Source organism: Anser anser (genome assembly GCF_964211835.1).
Source record: "Anser anser genome assembly, chromosome: Z".
NCBI lineage: Eukaryota > Metazoa > Chordata > Aves > Anseriformes > Anatidae > Anser > Anser anser.
In genome coordinates this window covers 78,955,974-78,972,593 of record NC_139723.1, presented here as the reverse complement: position 1 = coordinate 78,972,593, position 16,620 = coordinate 78,955,974, and the positions used below count along the sequence as shown (strand labels likewise).

Genomic DNA, 16,620 nt, shown 5'->3' with positions numbered 1-16,620 from the left:
TTTAGAGGTGCATCAGGCAAAACAAAAAAAGATCTTAAAACACAGCACAACTTCCCTAACAGGAGACAGTCAATATTTCCAGAAACTAAGAATGCAGATTTTATAAGCATGCTGAATGCTCATGCTGTCTGCTAACTGAAATTATAGTTCATTTTTGAAACACTAAGTACCCAGTATATAGAAACCAAAAACAGAAAAAAAGACAAATTTTCAAGAAAAGGCATTTGGAAATGCAACTTCTGTATCTTTAGAATTTTCCGGAAATTTTGCACCTCCAGGATCAGCGTGGATTCAGCATCTCAACTAGAGAGCCATCAGCATCACTGCAGGATGTGGCTAATTGAAATCCTTTGATCAGCTTTAGCAGTCACAACTCGAGCTGCCAACCCAATGCCCCACAGCATGGCAAACCTCTGAGAGGAACCAGCCCGGCCACAACGCTTCAGAAGTAGATATAAGGACCATTAGCCCAATTTCTCTGCAGAGAGTTCCATTTTTCAAGCAGGTGGAGAACTGGGAAATTAAAATATTGTGTTCCAGCTGCCACTTCCAGAAATCAAGCCAAAGTCTCAGCAGTTTGCGGAAAAGCTCCTCTGAAGCTGCTGCATTTTGGCAGGTGCTTTTTCCTCAGGAAAAGTGGTACTGATGCCATGTGGGCAGATGCACTTTTATTCTACTTGCATTTCCATGCTAAGAACAGCAACTGCCTGCGTTATCGTACAGGAACGATGTGCGATCCAACACTGTCATCTGTCAGTTTGCCACCATACACCAGCCGGGCTCAGGAGGGTTTCCACATACCGCCAAAATTCAAGATACAACCCCACTGCACTGTGCTTGGTACCTTCCATTCTAACAGAAATAGGAAGGATTTTGCAGGAGTTTGGCCAACACAACAAGCTTCTAAGTCACAGGAAGAGCGTGTAGTAAGGTTCCTGTGCTGAACTTTTGTTAGGATAGGTCCACATATGATTGCAGGCAGCCCCATTCCTATTCTAGACTACTTTAATGCTCTTCCTCTGGGGCATCCTCACTGGGCACACGTCCCTCCACTTCTCCCTCTGTTTAATACCTACCTATGCAACAAGAATTAAGTGTTATGAATCCTTCCATACAAAAAAAAAAGCCATTGGAGAAAGCAAACCCACATCAATCATCACAACGATGCAATGAAAGACTTGCAGTGTTTCTCTGGTTGCAAGTTAACACACCAAATCCCAGCCACATCAGCAAAGATAGCTACCCATAGAGCCTAAGTGTCTCAGAAATACCGTGTTTCAGGCCTTATCACATCACGCGCCCCAGCAATGTTGGAACTTGGCCCTCTCTGAAACTAACCTGCTGCCCAGCAGCTACTGAAGAAATCCCTTTTTGTGGAGAAGGATCAGAAGGATCGTGACCAGGCAGAGATCAAAGAGAAATTAAGCAGAACAGAGTTTCCACAGTTGAGCTTGCATCATGTTGATAGGAAACACATGATATTAAGTATTAGGAGTAAACAAGACCCCAGGAAAATTAGTATATTAACTTGAAGGGACAGATACTCTGGGGATGGAAGTCAAGAGCCACCAGTATCCAGGACAGGAAATCAGAATCAAAACCATTCCAATCTTACAGAAAGATGCCACACGTGTTCTAGAAGGAATGTGTACTGAATTGTGCCACAATATCAAGACATGCAGAATAATACATCTCGCAGAGATGTGAAACACTGGGCCTTGTCCTGCCCTATGTCCTGCCTTGCCAATGTTGATCCAGGGTCTGTAGGGCATCCTGTCCATTTCTCTGCAGCAAATCCCTCTCGTTAAGTCCTGCACTGAACCTTCTCTTGGGTCAGCATTAGTACACAGCAGCTCTCATAATCCATGTTTGCAGAGGTCGAGCAGAACCAAGGCAGCTTGTCTGACTTGGTGTTTTTTATCCAAACAGGCTGAAGAGAGGAGGAAATGACTGCCCACCCTCCTAGCTCCACAACACTGCAATTGTTGAGAAGGTTATGGGAAGCACAACAGAGATGGCCAGCACGCAGCCTGCAGAACAAACACTTCTCTGCTCTGCAACACAACCCCTGATCAACCCCATTATTAGCTAGGAGCAACTTGCAGCAACCAGAGATCCCAGCACGCTTCGTCAGAGCAAGCGATGCTCCACACAGCTCCAGTTAGGTGCTGCCCTTAGCCTTGCACTAAGACACCAACGCAACCCTTAGCTGGACATGAGGCAAGGTTCCCCCTCCAGACACATTTGAACTTTAAGGAATTGGGCAAAAAGTCATAGATGGGCCAAGTACTCTGCCCTTGCTCAGCAAATACAGTACTGTTAGTGTCATGATGCGTGCTCCGTGGACACCAGACATTAGTGCAGAACCACTGCAAAGGAACCTCTGGAGGTCACCTGCTCCAAGCCCCAGCTCAAGCAGTGCCACCCAGAGACAGCTGCCCAGGAGGCTTTTGACATCTCCCAAGATGGAGACTTGTGCTTGGCAAAACTACACACCAGTAGGGCATGGAACAAGTCCACATCAGCTTGTATGGACAGGTTTATTTCCCCAACACAAGAGTTAGAAGCTACAGAACCAAACAACCACAAGAACAACCTAAAATGTTTTCACCATTTGTCAACTCTGTCACCCCTGACAGAAAACCGATCAATAATGCCAGTATCAGTGGCAGGTTTGGATACTTATGGGATTAGAAACACTATGTTCTGAGAATGGCTTTCCTTAGGCATTTGCCAGCTGTACCTATCTCTTAAATTTGAAGAGCTCTGGCTGTCATGTCACACCTGGAAAACAAACTTCTACCTCAGCCCTTTGGATGGGGAAAACACTGCTAGACTCCTTCAGCCTTCAACATTGCACAAACCACTGGCCCTGGAAGGTGGAATTCGAAGCTTTTCCACTGAGGATAGGAAAAAAAAAAAAACAACAGTCCTGAGACACACGGGTTGTTTTGTACTTAAAAACACGGGATGGGGTAGGAAGGAAGGAGAGGAAGAGGAACGGGACAAGCAGTAGCTGCCGTAGAACAATGCAGCAGCATGGGGCAGAATTTGGCCACCCAAGCAAACCACTACAAACCCCAGCCAGCTTCTGAAGTGCAGGGAGCCTTGCGAGCACCAGTGCCTGCGTGCCAGGTGCTGACCAGGAGCTACAAGCAGGTGGTGCAACTGGAAATGCTGTACCAGACTTGCTCTGTCCCATTCCCGAGATCGATGCCAGCCTTCCCAGGCACGTGGAAGCATCCCTCACCATCCACTCACTGCAGCAGTCCCTCGCATGCACGCGTTTTCACTATGAACACTATTAGTTAAAAACCAACAGAAACCCTGAAGTCTAGGGAAAAAAAAAACTCCTTTAGCTGTGTTCAGAGAATTTTTTTTTAAATGTGTGAAATTCCTTTGTGAAGTTTTCGTAATTTTGGCAGCCGAAGAGGGGAAGGAAACCTTCTTAAGCTTACTACCATTGCTGCATGATACACCATCCCACCCTGAGACAGCTGGGCTGGACCAAGTCACCTCCTCAGGTTCTGCCCACTCTGTCTACACAAACGTGCTCGCAAATACCATTTCCATCCCTCTGCTATTATGGGATTTTATTGGGCATAAGAAACCCCAACTGCTTTGGGAAGTATTTAAGAGTTTTGGCTTTTTGGTCTGCCAACTGCTCTTCCAAACTCGCTCATCTCACTAGTATGCCCGCTGCCTTCACCATAACGTGGGCCAGCCTCACCATGCTCAACAAAACCTCACAGTAAGCACGCAACAAGTCCCCAGCAGCTTGCAGGGACAGTTCTCTTCCCACCACAAAGGTTACAAACTGAAGAACCAAACCATAAAAAAAGATCAGCCTGAAGCTATTTCCATAATTTGTCACCAAAGCCTTTTCTTGTCGCTGTGAGGTAACCAGTCTGGAGACCAACACAGAGGAGCCTTTCCGTTCACAAGCCGATTATTGCGTCCTCAGTTTTTATTTAGCTGATGAACGCTGGTTGCCACAAGAAACCGAGGCGCAGACACCGACTCCAGACAGCCAACAGCTCGACACACCGGGAGCCTCGGGAGCACCTTCAGGGCTAACACGAACCCGCTGCTACCAGCCCCGCTCCCGCTGCCGGGGGATCTGCAGGGGCATTTCGGCCCGGTCCCTCGCACCTCCCCACGGGCTTCACCCCGCACGGTCGGGTGCTGGGGTGGGATCTGCTCCCTCCGGGTGCCAACGGGAGCTGGCGCGTTGCAGCCACCCGCCCCGACGGTGATGCCAACAGGTCGTGGGCTTTGAGGGGGCCGTGAGGAGATGCAGAAGGAGGGGAGGAAGATGGGGAAGGAGGAGAGGAAGGCAGGGAAGGAGGAAAGGAAGGAGGAGGACGTTCGCCAGGCAGGATGCAGGGCCGGACACACACACACAACCCGGGGCTCGCACGCGGCTGGTGCACGGCACCGGGAGCAAGCCCTCGGCGCCAGAGCCAGGCAGCCACACGCCCGCAGGCGGCCGTGGGCTACCGGGCGGCCGGCTGGCAGCCCCCGGGGCTGGCCGCGCCTCCTCCCTTCCCTCCCGCTGCCTCTCGGCGAGCATCAACCGGGGTGGAGGGGCACATTTCGGGGCGGCCACCGCCCCCCCCACCCTCCGCCATGACACAGCAGGGGACGGCCGTTATGTAACGGCCCCGGGGCCGGCCCGTTTTCCCCTCCCTCATCCCAACCCCAACCCCGTTACCCCCGCAACGGGGGGGGGGGGGGGCATGCAGCGGCCAAGCGGCGGCTCCCGTCCCGCCGCTCACCAGCGGCTGCATCTCAGCGCGCACGGCGGGCACCTGGAACCGGTCTATCTCCTCCATCATGGTGGCGGCAGAGCAGGGCAGGGCAGGAAGGAGGGCGGGAGGACGCGGCGGGATGGCGGCGGGGGGCTCCCGGCTCCTGGCTCACGCGCCCGCCGCCGCCCGCCGCAGCCTCATCGCCGCCGCCGTGACTCAGCCGCGCCGCTTCCGGGTCCGCCGCCGCCGCCCCGCCCCGCTCATTTGCATATTCATGAGGGCGAGGGGTGTGTGCGTGCAGGGGGCGGGGTCAGAGCGCGGGAATAGATCGCGGGGGAGGGGGAGGGGGAGGGAATGGCTCGGCGGCAGCGCTTCCGGCGCGTTGCCATGGCTGCCGAACTCAACTTCCGGCGGGGGGGGGAGGCCGTGGCGGAGGGGCGCCATGCCGGCTAAGGCGGGCGACGGGCGGCGGCAGGTAAGGGCGCGGCAGCGCGGCGCCGCCGCGACGTCACCCACTCCCGATCGGTGACGTCACTCCCGAGCGGTGACGTCACCCCGAACCGTGACGTCACCCCCGAGGCATGACGTCACTCGGAGACGTGACGTCGGCCCCCCCCCCGTCCCCAAGCAGCAGCGCCCGCCCCGCGCCCCGTCACCGTCACCTCACGGAGTCGCAGCGCGGCTGGGGTGGGCAGGGACCCCTGAAGATCACCCAGTCCGACCCCAGTGCCGCCGAGCAGGGTCACCCAGAGCACGCTTTGTTTAGAGTATCTCCAGAGGAGGAGACTCCACAGCCTCTCTGGGCAGCCTGTCCCAGCGGTTTGATCTTTGTGGGGGGAGGCAGGGGTCAGCATAGCTGGTCCGGAAGCTCCCCAACGCAACAACATCCAGAGCGCGTGCCAGAAATGCCGTAACTGACCGGGGGAAGCTGAAGGTAACAAAGAAGGACAGGCTCAGAGCCCGTGAGGTGGTGGACCTCCAACTGAGGGCTAGCGCCTCAAACCCAGGCGTACCGACATGGTTCTGCACAGGGCTGGTGTCTTTGGAGCCGTCTGGTTGTTCCTGCACGTGTGGTAAGAGGGCTTCGGGGCTTCAGAGCAGAAAAGAGAAAGAGAGGGGATCTCTGTGACATGCGTAATGCTTCCGCTGAAAAGTGCTTGCAACTGTCAAGTTACAAAGGCTTTATGAGGTCTGCAAAGGGCAGAAATGGAGAACCAAAGACCCCATTCCGTCCTAGATAATAAAGAGGTTTATGCTAAAATCGTAAAACGCGTTAATAATGATGGTATAAACTAAACTTGGCATTAAATGCTTGCTCTGAATCCCAATTTCTTTTACTTTCAGAATTTCCACATAAACATTTTTAGTCACTTTCATTAACCATTATCTCAAATGTTCTGAAATGGATAGGCTTTGGTTCACATGTTAGTTGAAAAACTTAATTAATGTGTTGTAAAGGCATTCTTTTTATTTTAAAGTTCTTGAAACATCACAAACGGTTTAAACTCTTTGGATTTTTGGCTTTTCGCATAACTTTAACTACAATTACTTAAAATAATTTTAACTTGTCCTGTGCTGCCTTCCCTATATTTGTCTGTGCTTGTTAAATCTGACTGCTGTTTCGTGTACTTTCATCGACTAGAATATTCTTGCAGTGGAGGAATTGTGTGAATCACTAGCTGGCTCTGGAGGCCAGAGGCTGTTGTCTCATCTTCACAGATCTAAAGTACAGCCCACGTCACCGGGGCTTGGAGAGTCACAGGAGTAAATGGCTGCACCTTTGCACGACGCACTGCGCCATCGGGGCCCAATGATTGGTATTTACTGAGGCCTGATGGCTACTGTAAAATTAATTGGTGAGTCAAGGTCTAGATCCCAATTCTTGTCAAGAAAGTCTCTTTTGAAAACAAATGAGTAAGGCCCTGCACTTGTGTCTCAGACGCGTTCTTCCTCTCTGCCAGTGTTCATAAAGAGGCAGGAAACAAGCTTGCTGCTTGCCTGTGAGGCTGCTTTTTCTACTGAGCATCATTTCCATCGGCTTTCCGTCCTTGTCCCTTTCACTGCAAGTTCTCCTGTAGCACTATGCTCTTTTCACCTGTCCCCATGCTTTTCATTCCTGTATATCCCTTGTATTGCTTTGTTCTGCTCTGCCTCATAGGTTTTTCATTGCTGACTGCTTTCCCTTTGAAAATTTTCTTCCTGAGATTGTGCTCAAAGCTGAGACAGTTACCTGAATGGTATCAGGTTCTTCCCTGTTGCCATGTGTCACTTCCAGTCCCTCCTTCGCTTTCATGGCTGTGGGCTCTTTGAGTGCTTTGTAATCAATTCTTTTTCTTTTTTTCCCCTACAGGTGGCGGTTGCCTGCCCTTCTGTCTTCTGCCTGTCTTGTATTTTCCCTCTCCTCTGACATGAGTCTCTTGCTTTCTTTTGCTCTTTATCTCTTTATCCCAGTGACTTCAGCCTCCAGTTCAACCTCCAACCAGACGATGTATTTTTCTTCTTCTTTGAATGGAATCTCCCAGGTTCTTGGATGAAAATATGCCAAAAGCTGTCTGGCCGTCAGAGATAAAGGTGGTAGATGAAGTGAATTCAAGATGAATCGTTTGACTCGATCTGAGCCTTAATTAGAAGCACGTTTAGACCATTGCTCTTGTATGTTTGGAGACATTAATAAGAAATGTTCCAGTGTTCAAAGTCTGTTAAAGTGATTGGGTGTGCCCAGATCTTTGTGTTCCCAATGCAGCTTTGTAAATAATAAAACTTATGTATGCTGTATACTTCAATAACATCCTTCCGTTCAGGTCAGAAATTTGTTACACAGAATCGAGCCCCAGCGCGTTTTGGGAACGTGCAGAATTATGGAAAGACATAAACCAATGTCTCTGAATCAGACGGAAGTGAATGGAAGAATTAGATTCTCGACTCCCCTGAAAATGAGGTCTTGGGTATGACATGCTGAAGAACAGTATTATTTTAAAAACAATGACTTGTGTGGCACGTACAAAGACGTGCAGAGAGCTGCTGGTAGGGCAGGGGACAGCACCATGTTAGCCCTGTGTCATTCCTGTGTGTGGGTGGTGGAAGAAAGCGGACAACAATTTCTAAGTTTATAAAAACATTTTAAATGTGGTTTTCAGGTATGCTGTTGGAGGTGTTGGTTATGCTGAATCCAGAGTTCAAAGTCTTCACTTTGTGGCCCTTCTTCTCTTTGAGTGGAGGAGTGCACCGCGTGCTGCTGTGTACCCCTGTGGCTGAGCCCACTGATTTGGCTATGGTTCCTTAATTGACATTGCATACACTTCTTTTTATTTGCAGTAAGTAAAACCAGACTGGGGGCACTTGCCAGATAGGGTCAACAGCGCTGTCAGCAACAGGTAACTTGTGCTGTGTTAGGAAAGCATCTGAATTTGGACAGTGAGGCGTTTCTAATTACACACCTGGGCTTGCACCCACCGACATGTCAGCGGCTTCTTTGCTGCTCACCAAGCTGTCAAGGAGAGACAAAGGGACCCCCTCCCAAAAAGCAGTCAGCAATCAGTTCTTACTTTTTGACAGCAAAGGCTTTTAAGGTGCCCGTTGGCTCTAAAAATATGCATTAAACCATCCATGTAATATAAAATAAACACTTGGTTTAGTGTCTCTCACAAAGCAGATTAAAAATATGTTGGCAAATAGTTCTTAAATTGGCATCCCTAGTGCGTGTAAATGGAAGTCTGCTGCAGGGCGGGCAACAAGTCCCTCTGCTTTCTTTGGCTTTGTTTCCATGCCGTGCTTCTCTGCTCATTGTGCTGAGCGGTGGTTTACTGTTGAGACTGCTAAGATTCAAAACAAGAATAGAAAGCCAGCAGGAAGTTATTAAATGGTTTTACAGAAATGTCAAGCCCACTTCTTCTAATGATTCTCCCTCTTCCCTCCTAGAATCCTTTAAGCAACTTTGTACTTCTCTTTTTTTTTTCTGATTACATGTTAACCTTTGTGCTGCGCTGGAAAGGAAATGGGGATGATAATGCCAGTGCTCAGGAAGATAAAGTAAACTTAGCTGGAGCATTCTGTGATTGCTCAGCCTTGCGGTCAGATTGTCTTATGGTGACTGCTAGCATGGGGAGCAGAGATGCTGCAGGAATGTCTGTTTAATGATGTTAAAAAAATGTAGTCTGTGTTTGTCATTGCCCTGTGATGAGTGTTTCATTAATATGTAATTGATTTTCAGCCTTTGGAAGATTTGCTTAATATGATCTGACAGTTCAGCTTTGCAGAGTAATCAGCCTGCATCATCCCTGCCCAATTTTCTGGTATTTTAGGTTAGATCTGCAAATCCAGATCTGCTCAACCCACTTTACTCTTTCAATATAGCGAAACATTACATGTTTCTCAAGGAGTTACCATATAGTGGTGTGTCTGGCTCCTCACCTTGCTGTGTATGTGCAACAACCAGTTGCAAGTGCTGGTCAGGAAAGGGTGGTCTAATCTGACAGTACAGGAGAAGGATGAACCGCCCAGCAAAGGCTACAGCAAGGAACCTCATCCTGATGGGGGACAGCACACATGGTAGCATCACAGCATCTCCTACTTGAGCAGTCAGGGCAGGCCTTGGATCTGAATGTGAGGGGTGAACACATTTTCTCCTGAAGGATTTCTGTGGTCACGGATTGAGGGTTTGACCTCCTTCTTAAATGAACACTTGCTCTTGAGAGTAAACCTCTGCTTCCTAAAACACCAGGATGATTTATTTACCATCAGCACTGCCACTGACAGTTCAGAGGTTTCCTGCAGCAGAGGATGAAATAATTAAAAAGTAGGGCTACACAAAATATCTGTTGAGAAAGAGCCAGACAGGACTGGAAGCCAGATGACTTTGAAAAACCTTCAAAGGTTTGCTATTTAGTCAAGAAAGCAGGTACTGAAAATTCTGTCTATTTAGTATAAAATTGGTTGATGAGTCTCAGATCAGCAATTAGTGGCTGTCACATCACCAACAAAAAGAGAGAATAATAATCACTGTGCGTAGAATAAGTAAGATTTACAAGACTTGAATGGATGGTCTTGTATGATTCTGTATTTTCTTTTCTGGCCAAGCTGGAAGCACATTACTGGGGTGTTGAGGGCAAAATTTTCATCAAAGAGATACTGAAACTCCTTGATGCTTGCTCTCCCATTACATGTTTCTGGGATGCGGCAATAGGATAGCTCTTCCTAAATGCCAGCCCGGTAGTGCTTTTTTGAGATAGAGCAATGTCCTTTGGAGAGTGGTCAGTCATTTCTTCTTATTTTAATTTTCCTATTTTATATATATATATAACTTCAAACACGTTAGGAGACAACCCAAGCATCAAACCAAAAAATCTGATTATAAATGCTTGTTGGATAGGTCAGCAACATGAAAATTTCCTGCTGAAGACTTGATTTTGCCTCTTATTTCCATCTCCTGATGGTTTGTCTGCATTAGAGGGAGCTGTGGCAAGGGAAAAGAAAATTAAATGGCATTTAAAGCATCACTTTTCAGCTATTTCCTCCCTTCAGCTGTATCACCGTGTTGGATTTCTGAATCTTTGCTGTAATATAGTCAATCTGTCTTCTGGCGTAGTTGATATCTGGCCCAGGGAGGAATTTCCAGGTGCTGCTGTCAGAAACAACTCCTGGAAGAAAGGTCTGGAAAAGAAGTCACTTGAGTTTTATATATCCTTAAGTGTTATGACTGTTCTGGGCTTCTGATGTATTTTCGCTGTGGGAACTGCTATAAGCTGTTCATTTATTTAACGTAAGATGGTTATCAGAATAGAACATTTTTGGCGTGCATGGATTCTCACTTCAGCATTTTTCAGTGGAACAGTGGAGCATGTCCCAGGGTGGTCTGAGTTATGAAGATGACCTGGAGGTGAGAAACTCCGTGCAACTCTTCTGTGCCTCCTACCTATTCCTGAGTTCCCTAGCAACAATATCTCTTTTTTCCTAGTATAAATTCCTTATAATTACTCGCACTCCTCTTCTTGTTAATTATTATTACTAAAGGCAGGTATAGTAGCACCATTTATTAGGAAGATTTATGAAGACTTTTGATGCTTTCTGTGGCAAGATCTTCGTTTTATACAGAATTTGCTAAAAATGAACTTTTTGGATTTAAATGTTCTTTTCTGGGTGTTTGACTTAGGCTAGGTTTAAAAAAAAATCTAGATGCTGAACAACATAAACCAAAATACTGGTAGCAACTTACTGTTGAACTCTGCCCATGCTAGTAAGCCTGGGAGAGATTAAGTGAGGCAGGGAATATACACACACACACACACACACAAAAAGTGTGTTAATTATGTAATTAAGGCCTATATCTTAATGCTTGTGCCCAAAGGGATGAATTGAAGGTTGCCTCAGCAACCTTAATTCTTGCATTTTCTAACTTCTGAATACTTCTGTTTGAGATCCTAATAATAGCCTGTTAACTTTTCTTCTTCTGTAGCTAATTATATAACAGCAAAAATGTGCTTGAATTTTAGAGATGTGTATGAAGGCCGGTCCTCGTCATGAGCATCTTGCTGGTGAATGTACGACCATTATGCTGATTCACAGTTATAGTTTATTATTCATATGCCGGATGCACTCGTGACCTCTCCCCTGTTGTACAAACACTGAATAACCTGGAACAAAGAAATAGTTGTCAGTGCAAAAGGTTTACAGCTTAAATAATAGCATGTGGGTAACACACTGATGTAGTAAAAAGAAAAATGAGGGAACAGTGGTCATCATTCTGGGCCGTGGTGGCAAGACACCAACTACCTGGGTGCTGCTGAGGACACTTTACAGCTAATGTGGCAGAGGGGAGTTTTAAGGAAAAATACGAGGAAGTACAGTGTGCTGGTTTGGGAAAGATTTACAGAGAGCAGGAGCTTGCAAAAGGAATAGGAAAGGGACCAAGCACAGACGTACCAAGGGAAAGGAACAACAGGGCTGCCTTTTCCACAACAAGCACAGCAGTAGGCTTTGTGCTATTACGTGAACTAGCAGGCGGTGTGAAAGGCTTTGTGTTCTTGACTGACCCATGTTTGTTCTCCACCTTGCTTCTTGTAATAGTGTTAAGCAGATCCACTAGTTTTGGTGCATATTCATTTTCTTGTCCTTGGCGTTTGGCGATGGTGTGGTGAGTTGTTAGCACCTGGGGTCCTTCACTAGAACGATAAGATGTCCATGCTGATGGCTTCTTCTTCACCGTTCTAAGACCCACTTGAGGTTTCTTTGTAAGTTAACTAGCACACTTCAACACCTTTCTGTTTCTTCATTGGTCTGATGTTCCACGTTGCATCTGAAATTACTATATATGTTGTTTTTTTAAGTGCTATTCTATTGTTCTTTTGTTCATTTGTTTTCCTTGTTACCCCTAAAGCCAGCTTGGTCCAGCTCCCAGGTGTGCATTTCTTTAACTGACCGTTGGTGAGATGTTTACAGCTGTGGGGTCTCCAGTGCAAGCCTGTGCCCCATCCCGTATCATCCCATCCCTGTACTTCCCTGTGCCGCATCCTGGGTCACCTCTTCCAGGGTCTTCCTTGTCACACCAGGCCTGTAGTTCCCTGTACATTATGTTACAGTCATAAAACCATGGTGGTAGTGTACAAACATAAAAGAAGTAAAGCAAATTTGGATTCTCTGTGGTCAGTTAGCCTGCTGCTGAGTGTAATAAAGCTGCAGGCAGGCCAAGGAAAGTCCAGACAGAGCAAGCCAAGCAGCCTCAGCCCTGGGGCTTTGCAAACTCAATACGCAGCACGGGGCCCATTGGTAGCAATGACAATACCAAATTATGGGGCTGCCCTGATCTGGCTTGGAAGAAGTCTTGGGGATGGACTAAAAGAGTGAGCTCCAAGCACGAATGGCTGTACCGGGAAGGAAGGATGCTCCTGAGCCAAGGAATTCCAGAGAGTGGGAGAAGGACAGCAAGAAGCCCAGACCTGCACATTTCCCTGTTAGAGTGGTGGTTTGTGCCTTTTTCACAGTGGTTTGGGTTTAACTGCTGTTTGTGTTACTGCGTTGTTCCTGACTTCTGTGCTGTACTGGTTATTGCTGTTTTTTTGACACCAGAGCTCATGTTCTATCCTGCAAACCCTTTATGGAGGGGGCGATAGGGCAGGGTTTACGCTGCTTCCTTCCACTGGAATCAAATGTTAGCTTTTCTTCGGTGTCACTTTTGGATTTTAACACAGTTGCAGATATTTATTTCCTTGTGGCTCTTCAGATTATGTTAATTGAAATGTGTGCAACTGCCAAAGCCAATTACCGTCAGATTGCCCTGTCAATGCCTTTACAGCTGGATAAATGCTTTTATAGGCTATTCACAAGGGATAGTAGCGAGTAGGCTTTGTTTCCTGTTTAGAATTAAGAGTTTATTTCTGATTTGGTTCCAAATAAAATTCTCCTCTGAAATTCTGTTTTAAATTTTGTTGCTTAAATCACACCTTACTCCCAGGTAGCTTCTGTGTGGAACAGGGTGCCCTGTCGCCCACTGCTGAGCTCTTAACAAGGGGAAGCAGGCTGCCTGCGTAACCCAGGGGTTCAAGCAGTGGCTGTGACACCAGGGCTCCAGGCTCTCTGCTATGCTCTGCTGCCACCCCACTGTGGGATTTTAAAGGAAATGCCCTAAGTCTCTATTATGTCCATTTCGGTAACAGCAATTCGTATTTCAAAGTAAGGCACGTTTTCTAGGCATGGAAATGTATCAATCCACTCATTTTTCATTGCTTTTAGTGCACGTTTGCTGGAATAAAACCCCTGACACCTTGTTAGTAATAGCAATCTTACAGCTTTTACAATGGGAAACAGCATTCAAAGTCTGAGTCTCTCTTCTCTTCTCTGCTTTGTTCTCATCTGAAAATATTTTCCTCCTGCATTCTTGTTGCCGTGTCTTAACAAGTAATGGGGCTTTAGCAAGAAGGTTTGGGAGTGCTGGGTGAAAGTCATTATGGATGCTTAATTGTTTAATACATAGGAAACAGAGGGGAAATGTGGATATTTATTTTTTACAATGAAAGAAAGTTGTGAGAGGAGTCTAGGTATCTGTGCTCCTTAAGGATTTGTCCGTCCTTAAATCCTTAAGGACTTATCTCCTGACTCGTACTCCTTAAAGTATTGGTAAGAAACGTAGAAGAGGGGACGAACAAAAGCTAATGGGATAAAGCTACACTTTCCAGTAGAAAAAAATGGGAAAATGAGATGAAAACAGCAAGTGGCAGGCTTAAATGACAAGCAGTGGTTCTTTGCAGTAGCGTGTGTTTGTACTGTGGGGATCCTTGATGCAGGATTTGTGCATGCTAAAAGTGAGCATGGATTCCAAAATGCCCGAGGAAGTTTGGGGAGGAAAAGGTCCACTGGGATGAAATGAAAAGGAGAGCATTTCTGGTTTAAGAATTCCCTGTTGAAGGCTGAAACATACTCCTGAAGAAAGCTCCGTAGATACCTGCTTTTGAATACTGAAGGAGAGAGATACTTGGCTAGGTGGACCTTTGATCTGAGCTAAAAGACACACTCATGTTCTTCTAAAGAAAATCTTCTAAAAAAACACAGGATCTACCCCCACCCCTTTGTTTTCATTCCCTCTTCTCTTCTAGTATCTCCTTTTCTGTCACAAAGTCAAATGCTTTTTCCAAGTAGCAGCTCTGCTTTTCCCACCCATCCATCTGGTGTTATCTGGGGTCCATCCATTCTTGGCAAAGTCTCTAATGTCTTCTCCTTTGTTCGTCAGTTCTTCTCTTGAAATGTGGTAGCTTCATCCTCCGCTTTCTGGGTTCTTCCTCTGATCTGTCCCTCAGCATCTTCTTGAAAGGATCTTCTTCATTTCCTCTCCCGCTTTCTGTGAAGTCCTCACAAATTGTTGTCACTGGTGTCCTTCTGTTATTCCTCAATCTCTGGGCAACCTCCTCTAGAGTTATGCTATAAGGCTCCCTGCAAACAACTATATTATTGTTTTCCTTAAAGTCTATTTTAAAATATTTCTTTGCTGGGATGCACTGAGGGAGGTTGGCAGTGGTTGACTTTCCAGCTGTTTATCAATGGTTTCCATGTTTTTTCTGTACTCGTCTCGTTGTAGGTGTTGATCTGCTCTCTCTGGCCTCACCGTGACATTGCAAACATGTGGGGCAAGAACAGTCTCTCTGATATGTTTGAGTAAGGCACTAGAACCCAGGGTGTGGACATATGGCTGTATCACAAATAAGCAGTAAGAAGGACAGAGCACAGCATTTCTCCATGCTGTTAGACTATTATATTATGTCCGTGGTTACCTTTCATTCAGATGATGTATGGAAAAAATACTGGTATATTTGACTTCTGTTACATACCATTACAGCAAACGTTATCAAACACATTAAAGTTATGTAAAGTTGCTTTGGTTAAATTAGGGAACAAGGTGTTTTAAAGGTTTATGTTGGGTGTGTTCTTGCTTCAGAGCCAAAGTGGACCTTCAGGAGGAAAGGCAGCACCACCAAGGCCTGCTAAAGCTGTATCTAAAAAACGGGTAAGATTGCAAACGCAAGTGTTTTGAAAAAATCTTTTTTCCTTCTTTATCTATGAGATGCAGACTAGATTCTTGTGGAACAATGGCATGTTTCATGGATTTGGTAACATTCCAGTTGACTTAACAATAAGGGGTTGCTCTGGAATATTCTGTTGAGAAGGGAATTATACTAGCAAGTTAGAATAAAAATGTAAGCTAAAACAAAGCAACAATTTAAGTAAACTGCAAAATGAAAAGACAGAAAAAATGTATGTGATGTAAATTCCAAAATGTAAGCTGACACTGACTGTGAGAAAACTGCCTGCTCTGGTTAGAAAATGCAAAACATACCCCAGATTCATTTAGTTAACATAGAAATACAAGCATTAGAGAAAACAGCGTTAATTTTTGACTGATAAACTCATGGTATTTCTTTCACTGGTATGCAAATAAGTGCTTAGAAGAACACCCTTACTTAATCTACCTCAGGGTGAGCTGAGGTGGGTTTAGCTCCATTAGTATGGGTGGAGGAAGGACAGTTTGTATGCTTTTAAACAGACCTTGTGATAAACAGCTTTCCACCTTCTTAGGATGAATCAGTCTTGTAAAATTTTTCCTCTTTTTACTCTCTAAAAAGGGAAAGGTATTTACTTTCAATTAAAAAACGACAACAATAACAAAAAACCACCGTAATGCTATTTTTATCTGCTTCACTAGAGAAAACAGCACTGAGCTAACTGGCATTGAATTTTGTATAATAAATGTCCTACAAGCAGGTGTTCATGTGGGTAGCATTAAATCACAAACAACTGTTCTGCCGTCATAGTCTTCTGAGAATCCGAGAGCTTGACCTTCCTTCCAGCTTGTCTCATTTCAGCTCCCTTTCCCCTTGGGGGAAAAAAGGTTGCAGCCTGTGAATTTCCCTGGGTGTCTGGCATATGCAAAATTCTCTGTTACTTTCAGCTGCTGCATATTTTTACACATCATTGTGCTTTTTACCTTTGTGGTGCTCTGCAGATAGCAGGGCTTTGCTGGGTCCTGCAAACAGCCTTCACTTATACGCCAGACTCATCGGCAGTTCCATAAGGCTATGAAGTTTAATAGACCTGAGAGACCTGTATTTAAAAGAGTGATTGATTTATTTTAAATCAACTCCTTACACATTTCAAACTGAGGGAGAAATTTTGGCCTCAGCAGCTAAACACTTTAATCAGCAACTTCGTGTTCTAGCAGTTTATCTATAATGACAAGTAATTGAAATTCATCCCTGCAGTGATCCCTTTCCTGTTAATGATATCATATCATGACATCAATCCAAGCCCAGCCCCAGGAGAGCAGCTCTCACTGTTGCAGGACTGCAGACCCCCTGGCCTTTGCAAGAAAACAGTTAACGTTCCTCCA

At 46.0% G+C, this 16,620-nt stretch overlaps 2 protein-coding genes across 11 annotated transcripts in view; one reads left to right on the top strand and one right to left on the bottom strand.

Moving 5' to 3' along the window:
• Nucleotides 1–5,011, bottom strand: part of FAM219A (family with sequence similarity 219 member A) — a 104,532-nt gene extending 99,521 nt beyond the window's left edge. The window contains exon 1 of one of the 4 annotated variants that reach the window (XM_083817843.1): nt 4,812–5,011. In XM_083817843.1, coding sequence (XP_083673969.1) covers nt 4,812–4,838 — 27 coding nt within the window. In that variant the 5' untranslated portion in view covers nt 4,839–5,011. Of the gene's footprint in view, nt 1–4,778 lie in introns of all 4 variants that reach the window. The other 3 variants (XM_083817841.1, XM_083817842.1, XM_083817840.1) reach the window with 3 other exon arrangements.
• A 134-nt stretch (nt 5,012–5,145) lies between these two features.
• Nucleotides 5,146–16,620, top strand: part of DNAI1 (dynein axonemal intermediate chain 1) — a 142,595-nt gene continuing 131,120 nt past the window's right edge. Inside the window, exons 1-4 of one of the 7 annotated variants that reach the window (XM_083818041.1) lie at nt 5,168–5,226; nt 6,471–6,607; nt 7,102–7,322; nt 15,172–15,240. In XM_083818041.1, the coding sequence (XP_083674167.1) occupies nt 7,260–7,322; nt 15,172–15,240 (132 nt within the window). In that variant the 5' untranslated portion in view covers nt 5,168–5,226; nt 6,471–6,607; nt 7,102–7,259. Of the gene's footprint in view, nt 5,227–5,263; nt 6,608–7,101; nt 7,323–15,171; nt 15,241–16,620 lie in introns of those variants that run through there. The other 6 variants (XM_083818039.1, XM_083818038.1, XM_083818043.1 and 3 more) reach the window with 6 other exon arrangements.